This window comes from Botryllus schlosseri, chromosome 13 (assembly GCF_051294905.1).
Source record: "Botryllus schlosseri isolate E-star chromosome 13, Bs_hap1, whole genome shotgun sequence".
NCBI lineage: Eukaryota > Metazoa > Chordata > Ascidiacea > Stolidobranchia > Styelidae > Botryllus > Botryllus schlosseri.
In genome coordinates this window covers 6217099-6236066 of record NC_137248.1, presented here as the reverse complement: position 1 = coordinate 6236066, position 18968 = coordinate 6217099, and the positions used below count along the sequence as shown (strand labels likewise).

The 18968-nt window shown below is 40.7% G+C and overlaps 1 protein-coding gene and 3 long non-coding RNA genes across 5 annotated transcripts; 2 read left to right on the top strand and 2 right to left on the bottom strand.

The window, feature by feature from the left end:
• Nucleotides 1–161: 161 nt before the first annotated feature.
• On the top strand, nt 162–2721 carry LOC145453671 (uncharacterized). Its single transcript, XR_013919871.1, has 2 exons — nt 162–294; nt 1132–2721. It is a non-coding gene; the product is annotated as an uncharacterized LOC145453671 (long non-coding RNA).
• A 5737-nt stretch (nt 2722–8458) lies between these two features.
• LOC145453670 (uncharacterized) lies at nt 8459–13374 on the bottom strand. The gene is made up of 3 exons (XR_013919869.1): nt 13225–13374; nt 12734–12803; nt 8459–12673 (listed from the first exon to the last, which is right to left on the bottom strand). It is a non-coding gene; the product is annotated as an uncharacterized LOC145453670 (long non-coding RNA).
• Nucleotides 13375–13444: 70 nt separating this feature from the next.
• Nucleotides 13445–16025, top strand: LOC145453672 (uncharacterized). The gene is made up of 2 exons (XR_013919872.1): nt 13445–14008; nt 15225–16025. It is a non-coding gene; the product is annotated as an uncharacterized LOC145453672 (long non-coding RNA).
• A 586-nt stretch (nt 16026–16611) lies between these two features.
• On the bottom strand, nt 16612–18849 carry LOC145453663 (tubulin alpha chain, testis-specific-like). Of its 2 annotated transcripts, XM_080331637.1 has the most exons (7): nt 18705–18849; nt 18170–18392; nt 18000–18104; nt 17678–17874; nt 17123–17620; nt 16872–17065; nt 16612–16807 (listed from the first exon to the last, which is right to left on the bottom strand). In XM_080331637.1, the coding sequence occupies exons 1-7, from the start codon at nt 18705–18707 to the stop codon at nt 16675–16677; spliced, it is 1353 nt and encodes a 450-aa protein (XP_080187763.1). In that variant the 5' UTR covers nt 18708–18849; the 3' UTR covers nt 16612–16674. The 2 variants fall into 2 exon arrangements, with proteins under 2 accessions (XP_080187763.1, XP_080187764.1); XM_080331638.1 differs by lacking the exon at nt 18705–18849 and having other exon boundaries at nt 17942–18104; nt 18170–18313.
• Between the last annotated feature and the right edge of the window lie 119 nt (nt 18850–18968).

The window sequence follows — 18968 nt, the reverse complement described above, 5'->3', positions numbered from 1 at the left end:
TCTGTAAGGATTGGGTCAAGTTTTCGTCTAAATACGTACCGCTTACCGGCGTATTCATCTATATCTTTCGCCTTTATCATCGTTTGATTTGATTGGAATAGTTGCTGACGATTTTCAAACGATTATTACAGTTCATACGCGCAAATATTTACCGACCAACGTATTTCACTGTCATATAGGCCTACTTATATGCAGATGTACGTAATAGGTGGCCTTGAACTCCGACAGACATTTAAAAGGATATCACAATCTCAGGACATTCCACACACAAGCAAGTGAATCTGTAATTAAATGGTTATTGGAAAAAAAATCAACTTTTGCCATTACCATACATTATTCTTCGGGCCATGACAAAGAATTTCCATCATCAATTCCGGCAGATACCTTTACATCAAGGCCAAGACTACAGTATGTTGATAGAAGATATGTACGAAGCAGTTGAAACCCTTAACTTCAATATTTGAATGGAAGGTTGTACAGCAGTATTTCCTTGATGTTTGGATAGATACACATGCTGCAGTGGAGTCTTCAGTAAACTTGAATAGCCGAAATAGACGAATCGTTATTTGTTGATGTAGGCTACTTGGACGACACTCTGTGACCAAATTCAACTCATGAAGTGAGTGTAAATATGCTGATCTCATTGCGGTCCACCAGTATGTGTTTGAATCCTTACGGGCCATGGTTGAGCGTCGCGTAAAATTATAGGACATCAAAATCCTGGAAAATAAAGCTTCCCCATATTGTGGATACAATATTGCCTCACCTAGAATAACCGGTCACCGTATTCTTTGAACATATGCTTCGACAGCTTTTTATCGAGATTCTGTAAGGATGGGTTAAGTTTTCATCTAAACACGCATCGTTTACTGGCGTATCTATTATCTTTCGCCTTTATCATCTTTTTTAGTTGGATTCGATTGGAATAGCTGCTGCGAATTTTCAACCGATTGTTACAGTCCGTACACGCTAATATTTACTGACCCCAACGTATTTCACAGCAATACACTTATGTGCAGATGTACATACCGGTAGTAGGTAGGTAGCCTTGGAGTTCGACAGACATTATTGAAAGGGATATCACACTCTCAGGACATTTTACATTCAAGCAAGTGAATCTGTAACTGAAAGGTGAATGGAAAAAAAAATCAAACTTGACATTACCATGCATGCTTTGGGCCAGAACAGAGAATTTCCAAAATGTATTGTGACAGATGCCTTCACATCAAGGCCAAGACCACAGTAATAAGTATGTTGATGGGAGCCATTTACGAGGCAGTTGAAACCCAAAACTTCAATAGTTGAATGGAAGGTTGTTCATCAGTATTTCCGTGATGTTTGGATCGTTACACATGGTGTAGTTGAGTCTTCAGTCAACTCAACCAGCCAAAATAGATGAACCGCCATTTTGTTGATGCAGGCCACTCGGATGACACTCTTATGACCAAATTCAACGCATGAAGGTAGTGTAAATATGATCTCATTGCGGTCCACCAGTATGTGTTTGAATCCAAAAGGACCAAGGTTGCGAGTCGCGGAAAATTTAAGGACATCGAAATCCTGGAAAATAAAGCTTTCCCATAATGTGGACACGATATTGCCTCACCAGGAATTTCCTGTCAGCGTATTTTCTTTCAACGTATGCTTCGTCAGCTTTTTAGCGAGATTATGCAAGGATTGAATTAAGTTTTCGTCCAAACACGCATCGCTTACCGGCATATTCATCTATTATCTTTCGCCTTTATCATCGTTTGATTTGATTGAAATAGTTGCCGATGATTTTCAACCGATTGTTACAGTCCGTACACACTAATATTTACCGACCAACGTATTTCACGGTCATATAGGCCTACTTATATGCAGATGTACGTAATAGGTGGCCTTGACCTTCAACAGACATTCAAAAGGATATCACAATCTCAGGACATTCCACATACAAACAAGTGAATCTGTAATTAAATGGTTAGTGGAAAAAACAATCAACCTTTGCCATTACCATACATGCTTCGGGCCATGACAGAGAATTTCCAACATCAATTCCGACAGATACCTTTACATCAACGCCAAGACTACAGTATGTTGATGGGAGCCATGTACGAGGCAGTTGAAACCCTCAACTTCGATATTTGAATGGAAGGTTGTACATCAGTATTTCCTTGATGTTTGGATCGATACACATGCTGCCAGTTGAGTCTTCAGTAAACTTGACCAGTCGAAATTGACGTATCGTTATTTGTTGATGTAGGCTACTTGGATAACACTCTATGACCAAATTCAATGCATGAAGTGTGTGTAAACATGGTGATCTCATTGTGTTCCAGAAGTATGTGTTTGAATCCAAACCGACCAAGGTTGCGCGTCGCGAAAAATTTTAGGACATCGAAGAAATCCTGGAAAATAAAGCTTCCCCATATTGTGGACACGATATTGTCTCACCGAGAATTTCCTGTCACCGTATTCTTTGAACATATGCTTTATCAGCTTTTTCGCGAGATTCTGTAAGGATCGGGTCAAGTTTTCGTCCAACACGCATCGCTTGCCGGCGTATTCATTTACGATCTTTTGCCTTTATCATCATTTGATTTGATTGGAATAGTTGCTGACAATTTTCAACAGATTGCTATAGTTCGTACGCGGAAATATTTATCGCCCCACATATTTCACGGTCATATACTTATGTGCAGATGTACGTAATAGGTGGCCTGGGACTTCGACAGACGTTCAAAAGGACATCACAATCTCAGGACATTTCACATGAGCAAGTGAATCTGCAATTAAATGGTTATTGGAAAAAAATCAAACTTTGTCATTACCATACAATATACATGCTTCGGGCCATGACAGACAAATTTCCAACATGAATTCAGACGGATGCCTTTACATGGCCTGGGACTTCGACAGACGTTCAAAAGGACATCACAATCTCAGGACATTTCACATGAGCAAGTGAATCTGCAATTAAATGGTTATTGGAAAAAAATCAAACTTTGTCATTACCATACAATATACATGCTTCGGGCCATGACAGACAAATTTCCAACATGAATTCAGACGGATGCCTTTACATCAACGCCAAGACTACAGTATGCTGATGGGAGCCATGTACGAGGCAGTTGAAACCCTAAACCTTAATAGTTGAATGGAAGGTTGTTCATTAGTATTTCCTTGATGTTTGGGTTGATTAACACATGCTGCATTTGAGTCTTCAGCAAATTTAACCAGCCGAAATAGACCAACTGTCATATGTTGAGTTAGGCTACTTGGACGACATTCTATGATCAAATTCACCGCATGAAGTGAGTGTAAATATGGTGAGACCAGATATTTTCATGATTTGAGTCTGCAATTTAAAAGTTGTTGGTACTAGGCTAAGCCTGTTTTTCATATCCGAGTAACCGATGCTTCGATTTGCATTAAAAATCGATGCATTTTAGACTTCTTCAATTTCTGCATTGTCGGGATGCATTATATTAACACAGGTTCTCAAACTTCATGTCTGCAAGTGTAATTCGAGGTTGATTCCAATATTTAATCATTCAATGTACAATCTTCAAGTATACCACCCGATCAAGCTGCGTACCGTTAAAAAATATTATATTGTGCTTGATAGATGCGAGAATTCCGCGTAAGAAACTCTCCAGTGTTCCCAACCTGCAATGTGTAAGGCTGTTGGAATTATGCTAAAACTATTACCGGGTTTACCACATCATTGCAGCTCCAGTTAGTGTAGCCGTTGAATTCAATATGTGTTTGAGTCACAGCTTGTGATGTTACACAACTCCACTTCTATAAGCTTCGTGTCTGCAATTTATGAAGTATCAGCGTGTTATTTTGATCCGTATATACAAGCATTGGATGTCGCTGTATGATACACATATACCACCCAACTCATCAGCTCCATGATAGCAATCAGGTCGAGTAGAAGAAATTCTATTGCGCTTTACAGACAGACGCAGGGCGTACAGTGCGAGCAGTTGAAATTATTCACCACTAACTTTAGTGCTTTGACCTGGAATTTATTGTGCCCTTGGCATTAGGCTAAATCCATTACTGGCTTCACCACGTTGTTGCAGCCCTGGTTAGCGTAATAAACAGGTGAATATAATCCATCAATTCCACTTTCACAACCTCACATCTGCAATTTATAACGCGCTCATGTGTTACGCCACTTGACAGATAACTACCATGATAATACAAGATACTAGTATACCACCCAACTCTTTCGCTCCATATCAACGAATGCTCGAAGCAATCGAGTTGACGTCTTTCTAGAATACTTGACAAGATGCCGCAACCATAGAGAATTATCAACTCGCTTTAATAAGCTTCATGTCTGTGATTTATGAAATATCCATGAGTTGGTTTCATTGAAACGTTATAAGCACTCAAAGTTACGATACAATTATACCACCCAACTTATTAGCCCCTCAATAATCAAGATAACAGCAGCCAGCTTGAGTAGAAGAGATTTTTTTGTGCATCATGGATGCGCGGAGCAACCGTACGGAGCAACCGTTGGAAATTATTCACCACTAACTTCAGTACTTTCGCCTGAAATATAGTGTGCTGTTGGCATTAGGCTAAACCTATTACCCGCTTCATCAGATCTTTGCAGCTCAGGTTAACGTGACAAACAGCTGAATCCAGTTACTTCATGGAAATAGAATGCGCGCTTTAAAAACCTGGCGTCTGCAATTTATAATGTACCCACATGTTAACCAACATGACGGATAACCCCCATAGCAATCATGATATAGGATACGTGTATACCACCCAGCCATTCAGCTCCACAATAACCAATGCCCAGCTGGAGTAGAAGAGATGGCATTTCTATAATAGCTGATGCAGGTATGCCCCAACCCTTGCGATTATTAACTTTGCTTCAAGAAGCTTCATGTCTGCAATTTATGAAGTATCCCTTCGTTAGTTCAACTGATGCCATTACAACCACTCGATCTTGATGTATGATACAAGTATACCACCCATCAGCTCCATGAAAGCCAAGATCCCAGCAATCAGGTAAAGTGGAAGAAATTCTTGTGCTTGATGCGATGCGCGTGTGTTGCGACTGAACTTTAGTACTTCGGCCTGAAATTTATTCTGCGACAGGAATTAGGCTAAACCTATTTCCGACTTCACCACCACATCTTTTGTTCGCGTGATTAACAACTGAATCCAATTTCATTCCCAGTTGCACTCCATGAAGTAAAAGAATTTCTATGACAACTTGATGCATGCAAGTACGTTGCAAGCATTGGAAATGGTCTTCATTCAGTACTCTGACCTGAAATTCATAATGATGTTGGGACGCATCTAAACCTATTAACGATACCGTGGCTTTAACAGCAGAATCCAACGTCCCTTTGCAATGGAACTTTATTGAAATATAATGCATTGTTTTCACCTCTGTAAATTTACATCCGCAATTTATAACGCACCCGCCCGCAAGTTATGCAACTATGAACCGCTAGTAACAACATATAGGATTTGTATATACCACCAGGTTCATCAGCTCCATATCAATAGCTGTTCGCACCGCTTGAGACAATCAGTGGAGTTTGAATGAAGTCTCCGGTACACCAGTCTGAAATTCAGTTTGTTGTTGGCATTTATCTAAACCTATGGCCGATACCGTGACATAAACAGCGGAGTCCCATTTATCTTCGAAGCGAAACTTTATTGAAATATAACGCATTCATTCCGCTCTTCTACATTTACATCTGCAATTTATAACGCAACCATGTGTTATGCAAAGCATGGTCACTGCTAGCAATCAATATATAGGATACGAGTATACCACCCATCTCATCGGCATTATATCGACATATGTTCACAGCGCTCGAACGAGTTGAGGAATTTCAATGATACTTGATAGACGCAGGTACACACAGCAGCGACGAAGGTCACATGAAATCTCCAGTAAACTGGCCTGAAATTCATTGGTTGTGGATACAAGGCTAAATCTATTGCATGTTTCACTGGCATCTTTGCTTGTCTTTCATGGTTGTTGATTAAATTCAATTTGTATTTGACTTTCACATTATATACAACCCAGCTCAACGGTCATGGCGTCCACTGTACGAGTAGAAGAATTTCTATGATACTTGTTAGATGCAACTGGAAGTATGGTCCCAACTAAGGTCAATAAGTCTCCAGTACTTTTGACCTGCAATTTATCTTGTTGGAATTAGGCTAAACCTATTACGGATTTCACCAGGTCATTGCAGAACTGGTTTACATGACAGAGTGAAGTGATATCCATTCAGAGTTAAGCACATCAATTCCACTGCTGTTAACTTTCCGAAGTCTGCAATTTAGAATGTAACCAGGATTACGCCTATGGCATATTTATACCAACCCACATATGTATAGATACAAGTATACCACCCTGGTCATAGGGTCCACATTGACCAATGAGGCTCGCCGCGATCAGCTTGAATAGAATTTTTGTGATACTTGATGAATGCCAGCGAGGGTTTGTCCTGCAATTGAGTTGGTTGTTGGTATAAGTTCAACCTACTACCTATTTCACCACATGATTGCAGCTTTGCTTCCCAAAGGATGATACTGAATTCAGTTTGTGTTGCCTTGCACGTTGAGTGTTATTGGAATATATTACGTAACACCACTTTCCCCCACTTCATGTCTGGAATTTGCGGAGCAATCAGCTGTTACGTTGAAGAGAGCAATGATAATGATTCGACGTCTAGGATATGACAATACCACCCAGCTTATCAGCTCCATAACCAATTGCTAAGGGACATTCGGCCGAGCACAATTTCATAAACCTTCAGACGTTTGCGATTTGAACAAAATCTTTAGGCTGATTCGAAAGAAATCTTCAGTATCCTGTCCTGTAATTCATCGATTGCCAAAGTTCAGCTAAACCTATTACTGAATTCACCATATCTTTGATTTTGATTAGTCTTCAAGTCAAGCACCATGGGAAAGATCACATTACATCAACTTGGCCTTTATCCTGTAATTCGACAAGTATTATTGTTTGACAATATATACATTGAACCAGTTTCGAAAATAGGATACCACCCTGTTCAACACATCCACTCTTAACTGCACCCGAGATGAAAAGGACAAGTTCCACCGTTATCACGACACATAGGCTAAGCTACAAAAACACGATGTCCTCCATTCCACATTCACACCGGCTTCCCAATGTTATCTGAAAAAACCTCCGTAACCCCACAGATCAAATCCACTCACCTACGGTTACATTCTTGACAAGCAACACAAGTTTCTGACGAACCTCATTACATCTATGGCATGGAGAATTATCCTTTCAGCGAGGACAAATAAGCTGTAAGATGGACAGCTACAAACATACTTTTGTTACCATACAATGGGCTTCGTATAAATAATCATTGGTATTTTCAACGATGGATGCGTAGTGCATACCTTTGATGCAGTCATAATACGGAATTCTGGATGGTAGCAAATTAGCTGAAAATTTGTTGTTAACCCCTTTGAAATCGGGTCAGTTTTCGCGAAACTGACCATCACTTTTCAAATTCATACCGTGACCTCAGCAAGACTCAAATATGGGTTGTTTCAGTTTAAAAGTGGGCGGACTATATCCCTCTGCCGTTTTCACCTTCGATCGACACCCCAAGACATGTCTAGGGTTTTTTACAAGACTAAACAAACGAACTTTTTTTCTGAAAAATCTCTTTCTCTCTTTCATTTTTCAATACCGACCCCCAGGATGGCGTCAGAGAGTTAAAAATGATGCATCAGTGCGTAGCCACCGTTGCCTGGTTTCGAACAAGCCGTCAACCAAGGCCGTAAGCCGCGCGGATCGCCAGATATCAAAAAATCAAAAATATATAAAAATTTACATATGGGCGTGGTCAGTGAGTGGTCATAATGGTCAAGTTCAAGATCAATACCGAATCGGATCCCTACCTCCCAGTTAATGGCATGAAACAACGTGGTATACTTTGTCCTGTCGTATCCAACCATTTGCAGGCATAGTTAACCAGTTTAGGACTCATATTCGGCCACGAACCAGTATTTTAACTTGACTATGTTCATGAAAATCACTGAAGCGTGACCGCAAGTAACAAACCCCCTCAGAATACACCCCGCAACAAGGTTAGATGTTTGAAACGGTGAAAAATCACACAGAATACCGTGCAAGTCTACTTATAATGTTCTGGCAGAATTTCTGACTATATTTCCCACTCGGAAAATATCTGGAAATTTTGAGTGATAACCACTTTTAGGCATGCGTATTTTCGGCCGAACTTCTCATGTAAGATCGTCGGTACTCGAAAATTGTCATGCCTTCTACCTGCGAATTAGGTATCATATATATCAGAAGATTGCTAGCTTTCTCTAAAAACCAAAATGAGGCCTCTAGGACGTATAACAATGAAGATATGTCCAGCTGCAGTTGAGCGATGAAAGGACGCGGTGATATATAACCGCAGACTTCAAAAGGGTTAATCTCGGAAGAAAAAAAGGACTCATTTCAAATGAGGTCTATTGATAAAGAAATTGTAGTTTAAATCAGGAACATGGCTCCTAGAAGTAATCGATATCTTTTCAGATTACACCGGCTAATCAATATGTGACATAGCGGTTCAACCAATGCATAAACCATCAAATAGTTGATTAGTGCAAGACAACAGATGTTATTCAAATACCAAGCGTTTGATTACAGGCCGTTTTCTTCCTAAGATCATGAAGAAGATCTGGTGTAGCGCGTTGACTTTTTCAAAGCGATTTCCTATACAACCTGATCATCAATTGCAAATCTTACACAACGTTCATGCACAATGTAGCAACCCGTCTACACAATCTCGCATTCGGAAACTCAAGTCACCATTGAAAAATCAACCATTTATGTTAGATCAGAACCAGTAATTGGGCTCACCACGATACAGATAAAGATACGGTCAACCCAAAAAGCGGTCACAATTTCACATCACATTTTTGAGTGACACATTCTAAGACAATCAGCTGCTAACTCATTACAAGATTAAAAGCAGTTACAATAAAGCAGGTACAATATTACTTTCTCCGAACAAATGCAGACAAATTTATATTAAGGTCCGATAAGAGTCAATCAAAAAATAATCCATAGGCATGGCTCGACTTCTGGTCTCATAAGCAAGCTACAATAAATAGCATACACGAATGATACATCCAATGAACCAACAAAAAAGTCTCTTTGTCATGTCAAGGCCAAGGCGCATGAACATTTTGCACTTGATCGTTCGTCAGTTTTCGAAAGTAGACAAACAAAGTTAATCAACCATGTTACTAAGTATTAAGCCCAGCCCAAAACAGATCACTATAAACTTATTATTAGATAATGGCATGGTACATACACTCAAAAATCGGCAACACAACACATGTTACACAATTTAGATCAGTACTTTTCGCTTCCGCATCTGTTACTTGGTATGTCTTCATGTATTCCATACTTCAAGCGAAATTTAGTAACACTGCATCGCTACATCAGACAGTTCGAGAGCCAATCATCATTATGTACGCGGGATAACAAGCGCGCAAAATGCTGGATCAGAGGACTTTTGTCCAATTTTTCATGTTTTCGTATGCCTTGTACGCATATCATCAATTCTCTATCATAGCAAGTAGTTCACCAGTATCAGAAAAAGGAATGGCCTATTCCAGCTGAAAAATACCATTTTACAGGGAACCACAATGTTAAAGATTCTTACCTACATAAGAGATCATACTCTTCTAGTGGCATCTGCTTCAAAAATTATACATGGATGTTCTGATACTTCATACACAAGCCCGATACTGATTCGGCTCATCTGTCGATGCTTATTCAATTCTGCTGCGCAACTTTCAGTTTTTGTTATTAGAAGCTATGTAGTGGTCAATATTTTCAACTTCGCCCATTTGTTTTCTCCTGAATATTCAAATTGTATTGGAATTTCAATCTCACCGGTTTACTGGTGCATTCCCCTGGAGTGGTTCTATTCGAAACATATTCCTCACGAACAGTTGTTTGGCGGCCATTTGAAAGTAGTAAAAATACATTCACATACGCGTGGTGTGCAGATCAAAATGTATCAGAATGTCCTTCCAATTAATCAACACCGATTTTGAAAGAATAACAGTGAACAACCAATCTTTTAACTACAGCATCTCCATTCTTTACTCCGAAAGTCCATAGCAACATTTGGTTGAGTTACCATCCGAGTGTACAAAGGAGACTCTTTACAGGAAGCTAGATTAAAATGTTTCATGTGTTGCAAACTTTGCCCACCTTATTTAAAGGCCATGTGACGGTCGCGCTCGTAGACGAGGACCACTCATTCATACAAGCTGATTAGTACTGCTTCCTCGAGCTTGATAAAACCATTATAATTTCAACAAGAAAACCTCACCTTTAAATCCAAAGTTGATCCGAATTCATACACATAGTTTTGGGGCATACTCATGTTTAATGGAGTGCTTATAAGGAAGATACACCACATGAAAAACAGCATTGTCTGTCTTTGAACAAGTTATAATTTCTGGCAGCAGTTTTGTTGGATGTAATAGGATTCTCTATCTCATCCCCCTACTTGACATGAAAATTGCTGGTAATATGAATTCTAGTTTCTTTGCTCCCATCGTAGTCGACAATGCTGAAATACCAGAACTAATATTTTCATGACACAATGCTCACCTTGGCATTTTTCAACGAAACTTGGATTACGTGTATGTAATTTTTTACAGATGCAGATTCATCATTGGCAGTGTCTAGGAAGTCCATGCTTTTTTTCCAGGAAGTAGACCTTATAATGCACCACAAACAAAGGAATTTTTCCTCACCTCTTTCGGGTCTTAGTCGACCACATTTAGTAGCCCATACGCCATCTGCTATTTACAGTGTATTGTGGTAGTAGCTTTTCGTGTCAGGATTGATTTTCGCTTTGAGTATCATGTTTCAATCACAGATAATCCTGTAAGAATTTTTATTGCATCTCTACAACCAATGCTCACCTTAGGATCATCTGTCACAAATTGCATGATTTCCACTAATGCAATGTCCAATCTCGACTCATCTTTAGTACGATGAACAAATGCTAGTCATTTCTTCCTGCAATCAAACTAGATGCCTAGGAATTTTTTCGCTCACCTCGCAAAAGTGGGGGCAATGATCTTCATCTGATAGTGACGCGATTTATACGCAAATATTACTTATAAATGCATGAGCATCGATTTCTGATCAAGAAATTTATATGATACTGGATGCCAACGGAGACACATACTAGCTGATGATTCCAGAATCATGCGGTGTATACGACTCGGTATAGCTTTCTCTTGCTCATCACCACCAGTTAATTGTTTAAAATTCCAACATCCAGCAAAACTCCTGAAAAACACTCTTGTCCGCGCTTGTTATGATACAACCCACCTACCGCTTCCAGTTACTGTTAACTGCTGTTTACTTGTTTGACCATATTGGTACTCTTGAAATTCATCTTTTCGCTACACTTTATTTACAACATATTGAAGTAAGCAATTTTCTCCATTGATCTGCAAGGTAAAGACTATATTGCCACTGGGACATTTACATTTCTTTTATTCCAAAATGATATCATCATATTTTTCATCCAACTCCATACCCCAATTGCTTGTGATGATTCCGTATCTTAATCATGGCAATAGAGATTGTGTATTACCTAATTTCAATGATTCGCTATATAATATTATAGCATTACACTCGCTTGTTATGTTACAGGAATACTAGTAAAAATTGAAACGGATGTACTCACAGTTACAATTGGTTAGCCAATTCCATCTTTTCTACATCAAGATTTCTGAATACTATCAATCAGCCCCCAATGAGATCAAACATTAAACGAGCAAGAACAGATATAGACCAGTCATAACAGTTCATTTATGGTACGGTACCTTATGTTTCATTTTGCAAATGTATGGCCTTTGAAGTTATAAGTCTGCATGAAAATGCTGCTCTAATTTAATATTTTAGGTCAACAACCAAATTCAATGCAGGACACCAGTTTCTATATGAAAAACAATGACCAGAGTGCAGCCCTGACCTAGTTACAACCAAAATTCAAATCAGTATACAACTCATCTCCGTCACATACGGAGCTCTTATGCACAGATTACCGCAACAGGTCTTGATCAACACTAAACCATGAAGGTATAGCTTGATTTTAGACAAGATCTAAGGCATTCAAATGAATTCAACAGATATCCCTTCAATGTTCTGTTCAAAGGTGTATGTTTACTTCAATGACCATGGTCAAGAGACCGACGATGGTACATGGATCACCAATTCATCTGACTTGAAGAAAATACGTCCAAGATCCGTTCCAGATTATACGAAGTCGAACAACTTGTGTGGTTGTAAAACATGCATATCTCAAATCCAAACTATTTCCTTGAACTTGGTCATCAATGAAATGACAGGTTGGTTTCCAATCACAAAAGATAACTCCTCCAGAAAGAAATGTTGGGTAACCAAATGACGGTCACTATGTTATGTAGAACTTCTATCCGCAACTGCCAAGATCCTCCATTAATAGTAAGCGCATAACGTTGTATAGCTAGCATATAGAGCTATTATGCCAACCCCTGACCAGAGAATTTGGAATTCTTGGATAAGAACGAGACACTCAAGAAGCGCTAGCCCAGCTAGTTTTCTCCATATTCAAGATATCTGAAATTAGTATTGAAGTATTTTACATATAGTTTACACATTAAAATGTGCTGCTCATACCATATTATGATTGAATAGGTAGGTTGAGAAACCAAGAGAAATCATGAATTCGTCATCTGTCATCTGTGGTCTGTGAAGATAAGTTATCCTCCAGCAAATTTTCATTGCAATACATCTCTAACGACACAGCATTGCGGAGTTTCGCTTTATATCGCTATAGAATAGATCCAAGATATAAAACGAAATGTAAATTAACCAAACGCACTGGTGCTCACTGTCACCGTCAGTTACAACAAAAGCATGCTCTCAGGCTCAGCTTGAGCTATATCTATATCAACAGATTTGGTCCTACAGCGAACAATATTAATATGTATATCGTAATGCTAAAATATCAATGGCCCAACTAAAGGACACATTGTACCACAAAAGTTACGGTACGACACCGTACCATATCGATGACTTTGACACACGAAAATGACATTGACAAATGGAGTCGAACTAGCTTATTAATCTACTCACCACTAACTACTGAAATGATTTTAAAAACTCACCGACCTCAGATTGACAAGTTTCCACAGCAAGTTCTGTGTAATACGCGTTAATTTCTATATTGAAAACCGTTAATATCACAGTCCACTTCCCGCACCAACCTGAGACAGAAATTTGCCAAACAAATGTTTTTGTTATTGCCAAGGTGTCTTTATGTCGTCATACAGATATTCATCCGTTATATTCATATCTTCTTTTCCTTTCTGTTCTTGCATTAATATGGATAAAATCGTCATAAAAATACAGTAGTATCACTTTTGATAGTTATTTCCATGAATTCAGAAGCAGTATAAAGTACAATGACGATGAACCTACTTCATCACGTGTGCACCGCGGATGAGCACTGTTGGTGTAAAGAGGAATGACGTAAGTCTGGAGAAACAAAGCTAGACGTTATCCTGACGTACACCACACGCGCGTTTATGATACGTCCTCGGGCATGTATTTCATACTGTGGTGTATATTTCAGTGATGTTGCGCAATCTGACGCAACGATATCGCATGACCCTCGAAACTTCGCGAACCGGGCCTTTGTTCGAAATCGAATTGTTAAATGGTGCAAGGAAGATTCTTCTGGTATTGCAACTCATGGCAAACTTTTGTTTCCATGGAATGTCTACGCTATTCGAACTCCCAAGTTGCTGTTGCTCGCGAGTTACCTTGGTTACGCAATACGCATCACAGTAATATCGAAATACAGAAAGCTATTCCGTGTCGATGTCGACGTAATTCAAATCCTACCTTCAGTACATCGCGCTGCATGTGTTTCATAGGATTAGACCAGGGGTTCTCAACCCGCGGCCCGCGGGCCGCATGCGGCCCGCAGACGATTATTTTGTGGCCCGCGACATCTTTCAATATAATCACTACTTGCCCCGCATTATTATGGAAGACCGATGTGTCACATTTGTCAAAGAACAGTTCTTGTAAAAAAGCCTAGAAGCTTGAAATGATAGCACGATAGTTTCATCTGGAGGTACGCATATCAAACGTTGCTAGCTTGGTTTCAAGCCCAGCTATCCATATTTCGAATCATTTTTAAAATTGCCGACGACGTGACAGACGCATTGTTCAAAATTGCTTGGAATATCGCTAAACCCAAGAATCTGCTAGAGTAGGTATGACTTTAATAAAACTTTAACGCACTGTGCAAATATTCGCTGTTTCCGGAACTTAACAGCAAGTCCCACATCTACCTGACAAATTTCGAAGCTACAGTTGTCTGATTCAACAATCACCGGAAGAGTAACAGCGATCTCAGTCGATCTTTCATCGCATGTTCTGTAACACGTTGCCACGTAGACTACTTTAGCCTAGCATTGGACCTATCCATCGATGCACACAGTGCACACACATTGCATAGCTAATTATCCTGGTGCTTTTTATAGGAATGGGCATGGGCATATTTCCAGAGAAAATGCTGACGGGGCAAACGTGGGAAGGGGACCGTGACATCAATTTGACAACGCTAACTTCTATAACTATTGGTGTAGGGCTCCAGCCATGGAAGTAAAGGCGAAGAGTTGATTGATTTGCTCAGATATGACCCCTAACGTCTCAATTCTTCTCATATCACTGAGAGCTCAAAGTGATAATGACCTCAGTAACGGAAAATTCACCGTAATTTTATACTTGCTCGCTCAAGCATTGAAACAGAGAGTTCGGTTCTCTGGTGGTGGAAGGGTTTGAGGGGTGCATATACTATAACACCGACATGGCAACGAATGGAATGTACTCTCCATGAAGGGATTTACTTGCGCCACTTGAAGATCGATATTCTCACAATAAAAAACAGCAACTGCAAACCTATGAACGCTCTCCATTAATGCTTTAGAATGCATAAAAATGCATCAAATTCCCGAATAAGACTGATAAATAGACCTAACTGTAATAGTAGCCCACAAATACATGGGGATAATGTTCTGCGGCCCGCGGCGTCTTTTAGTGTGAAAATGCGGCCCGTTATACGAGGGAAGTTGAGAACCCCTGGATTAGACTATAGATTACGAACCTCCGTTGGTTAGTCAACTATAATTAGACCAGGGTGCGCAAACTGCGGCTTTTTAATGATTGCACTTGCTCATGCATTTCGCCATTTTGATAAAGGTTTAAACTCATTATAAATTGATGTATTTTATTGGGTGATAACAATATGCGTATTGTTTTCGTGCTGTTTCTTTCCATATGGTTTACGCAAGACTTGTAAAATTTAGGCGAAGGTGGCACTGCAGGGTTGGTAATTTGTAATTGAACTCTCGATTCGAGTTCACAGAAACGTTTCACCAGCAACAATGGATGCCTGGTCATGGTCATTGTTAATGATAAATCATTGTGCTCAACAATGAACTTGATAATTTATTACGCCAGCGCAGGCCACAATCATTTCCGGGCTAGCGATGGTGAATACGGCTGTTCCATTTGTGTTGTGAAGGCTAGCAATAACTGCAGAGTTTGACCAAGAAAATGTCGTCGGAACAGTATCTCTCCAGCTATCCGGCAGCTATCGAGCATGTCCAATTCCATGTCCAATGTCCATCCACATTCAAGTCAAAATACAAACAATTTCTACTGAATCAATACTAGTTAGCCCTCTGTTATACGACCTGACATATCGATCTCGCCTTCGGGCACATGTCACCTTTTTTATCACCTGTCCTTTTATATTATTTTTTATTATCTTCTTTTACTTTACATTCAGTGTGTATGTGCAATGTGCAATTGTGCATGCCTCCTATTTTATATCGCCTAGGCCCAGGTGGGTGTCTGATATCGAAGCCTACTCCAAGTCGTTCCGACACCTTCTTTTATTGTATCGCAGTCTTGTGATGTTTTGAAATGATGAAATTTTATAAATCAACTTGAACTTGAACCACAAGATAGCGATATAACGAAAAGATAGGAGGGTTCCGAAACGACTTGGAGTTGTCATGCTCAACATATAAACCAATAAATACACAGCCCATGGTCGATATCTAAAATATGAAGCCAGAGCGTCGTTTCGGATCATCTCGCATCCGCTTACATCGATCGATTTGCCAGGGATATCTGCTAGCGACTACGTCATATCACCCCCGCCATTACCTCAAATTGTGGCAAGCTATATTAGTGACATTGATTGTTCTTGAGAATATCATAAAGAACAGCATCCTTGCATCACTTCTGTGTGCTATCTCGAAAAGTCACGGACTGCCGATCTATTAATGCAAGTGGCAGTTCTTTAAATTTCGACCGTGTCCCAATTGCACTCAAGTGTAGGCGAGGAGATACGTAATAAAGTAACACGAGCTACCGTTCCTACATTCGTTTCTCATCGTAAATACATGCTGCGCGCTAGGCAAATCGCTAATGTACCTACTGCAGTCGATTGTTGATACCGCAAATCCATGAACTGACCGGCAAGACGAGTTATTTATTCCACAGAATAAGCAATGACAAAAGAAAATCAAAGACCCCTAATATTCCTCCTCTTCCTCGTCCTCCTCAGCCACGGAGTCGAGCCCGACTTCTTCGTAGTCCTTCTCCAACGCCGCGAGATCTTCGCGGGCTTCGGAGAATTCGCCTTCCTCCATACCTTCACCGACGTACCTAAAGCATACCGCAAATAATGAGATTCGCAACTTATAGCACGACAAGTCTCGCATATACCCACCAATGAACAAACGCGCGCTTGGCGTACATCAAGTCGAATTTGTGATCGAGGCGACTCCAGGCTTCCGCAATGGCGGTGGTGTTGCTCAACATACAAACGGCTCGCTGCACCTTGGCCAAGTCACCACCAGGTACAACAGTGGGAGGCTGATAGTTGAGTCCGACTTTGAATCCAGTCGGGCACCAGTCCACGAACTTAAAATCAATATTTGTATAAATACAAGCGCGCACAACCAGGCCATTAGTTTATACCTGGATAGTTCTTTTGGTCTTGATGCCGGCGATGGCCGCGTTTACATCCTTGGGCACAACGTCGCCTCTGTACAACATGCAACATGCCATGTACTTCCCGTGGCGAGGGTCGCATTTCACCATTTGGTTGGCAGGCTCGAAACACGCGTTAGTAATCTCGGACACCGACAACTGCTCATGGTAGGCCTTCTCCGCGGAAATGATCGGGGCGTACGTCACCAGGGGGAAGTGAATACGAGGGTAGGGCACCAGATTCGTCTGGAACTCGGTGAGATCTACGTTCAACGCACCGTCGAATCGCAGAGAGGCAGTGATAGACGACACTATCTGTGCGATTAGACGGTTCAAGTTGGTGTACGAAGGGCGTTCGATATCCATATTGCGACGACAGATATCGTAAATCGCTTCGTTGTCAACCATAAAAGCGCAATCGGAATGCTCAAGAGTAGTGTGTGTCGTGAGAATGGAATTGTACGGCTCTACAACGGCAGTTGAAATCTAAAAACGGTAACATGTCGAAGTTTGTTTTTTTCAAAATCCCTGTAGATCACTAACCTGTGGAGCCGGATATATCGCAAACTCAAGTTTAGATTTCTTTCCGTAATCGACCGACAAACGCTCCATCAGTAGCGACGCGAAACCGGATCCGGTTCCTCCGCCGAAGGAATGAAATATGAGGAAGCCCTGAAGACCGGTGCATTGGTCCGAGAGCTTTCTGACACGGTCAAGAACTTGGTCGATCATTTCTTTCCCTGTTAAATACAACGGATTTGAACCGCGTCTCGAGGCGGAAACGTAGGGAGGCTCTCGTAGACAAACCATCTGCGGCACAGCCACGGTGGAATAGGCTGCGATAAACGACCGCTTCATATATTACCAACGGTGTAGTGTCCTCTAGCGTAATTGTTCGCGGCATCCTCTTTGCCAGAGATCAACTGTTCTGGATGGAATAGTTGACGGTACGTGCCCGTTCTGATCTCGTCTAAATAAAATCCACGGGTTTGCCACGGTTCAACTAAATCTATATGCAGACGTAATAGTACTTACCAATTACTGAAGGCTCCAAGTCAACGAACACCGCTCGCGGTACATGCTTTCCGGAGCCCGTTTCGCTGAAAAATGTGTTGAAGGAATCTTCGGCGCTTCCGATAGTCTTATCGCTTGGCATTTGGCCGTCGGGTTGGATTCCATGCTCGAGGCAGTAAAGCTCCCAACAAGCGTTGCCGATCTGGACACCAGCTTGACCCACGTGGATAGAGATACATTCGCGCTATAACAATATCCCCAGTTCATTAGCTTGAAATGTACTTTAGTTGGTAGTTCTATGACGACATTTTCCCTACAGTCCAAGGCGAGAGAATTTAGTACGGGCATCAGAGCGTACAGATTTTCCTCGCTTGACACGAGGCCTTCGGCTATCGATTAGGCGTAACTATAGTCGACGAGGATTTAGCATACACGACGGAACCTAGGCTGAAAATCAGCCTTTTCACTGCTCTTACATAGGCCTCTACTGTATAATTTTACCGAATTACCGACATGAAACATGCCAGTCACTAATACCAATACAAAATCTACTCACCATTTTCTTTCACGTGTGTGGTAAATCAATAATCTCAAAACTAGTAAAGAGAAGCACGGCGGCGACTGTAAACGCTACGTATGCTGTTCGCTGCAGTGCAGAAGTGGAGAAACGCGGGAAGGCACTCTATATTTATAGAAAATTGGCGTAATGCATGACGCATGACGAGGACGAGCGAGCCTCTTACGAGCCACACCTTATTGGCGATATCACGTTGTGTTGTCCCGCTGACAAAACATACACCCTACTAATATATTTCCATTA

Coding starts and splice junctions, on each gene's coding strand:
- LOC145453663 (XM_080331637.1), bottom strand. Junction 17,875..17,999: donor TAGAGGACACTACACCGTTG/GTAATATATGAA, acceptor TGTATTTAACAG/GGAAAGAAATGATCGACCAA. Junction 17,066..17,122: donor AGACCAAAAGAACTATCCAG/GTATAAACTAAT, acceptor ATTGATTTTAAG/TTCGTGGACTGGTGCCCGAC.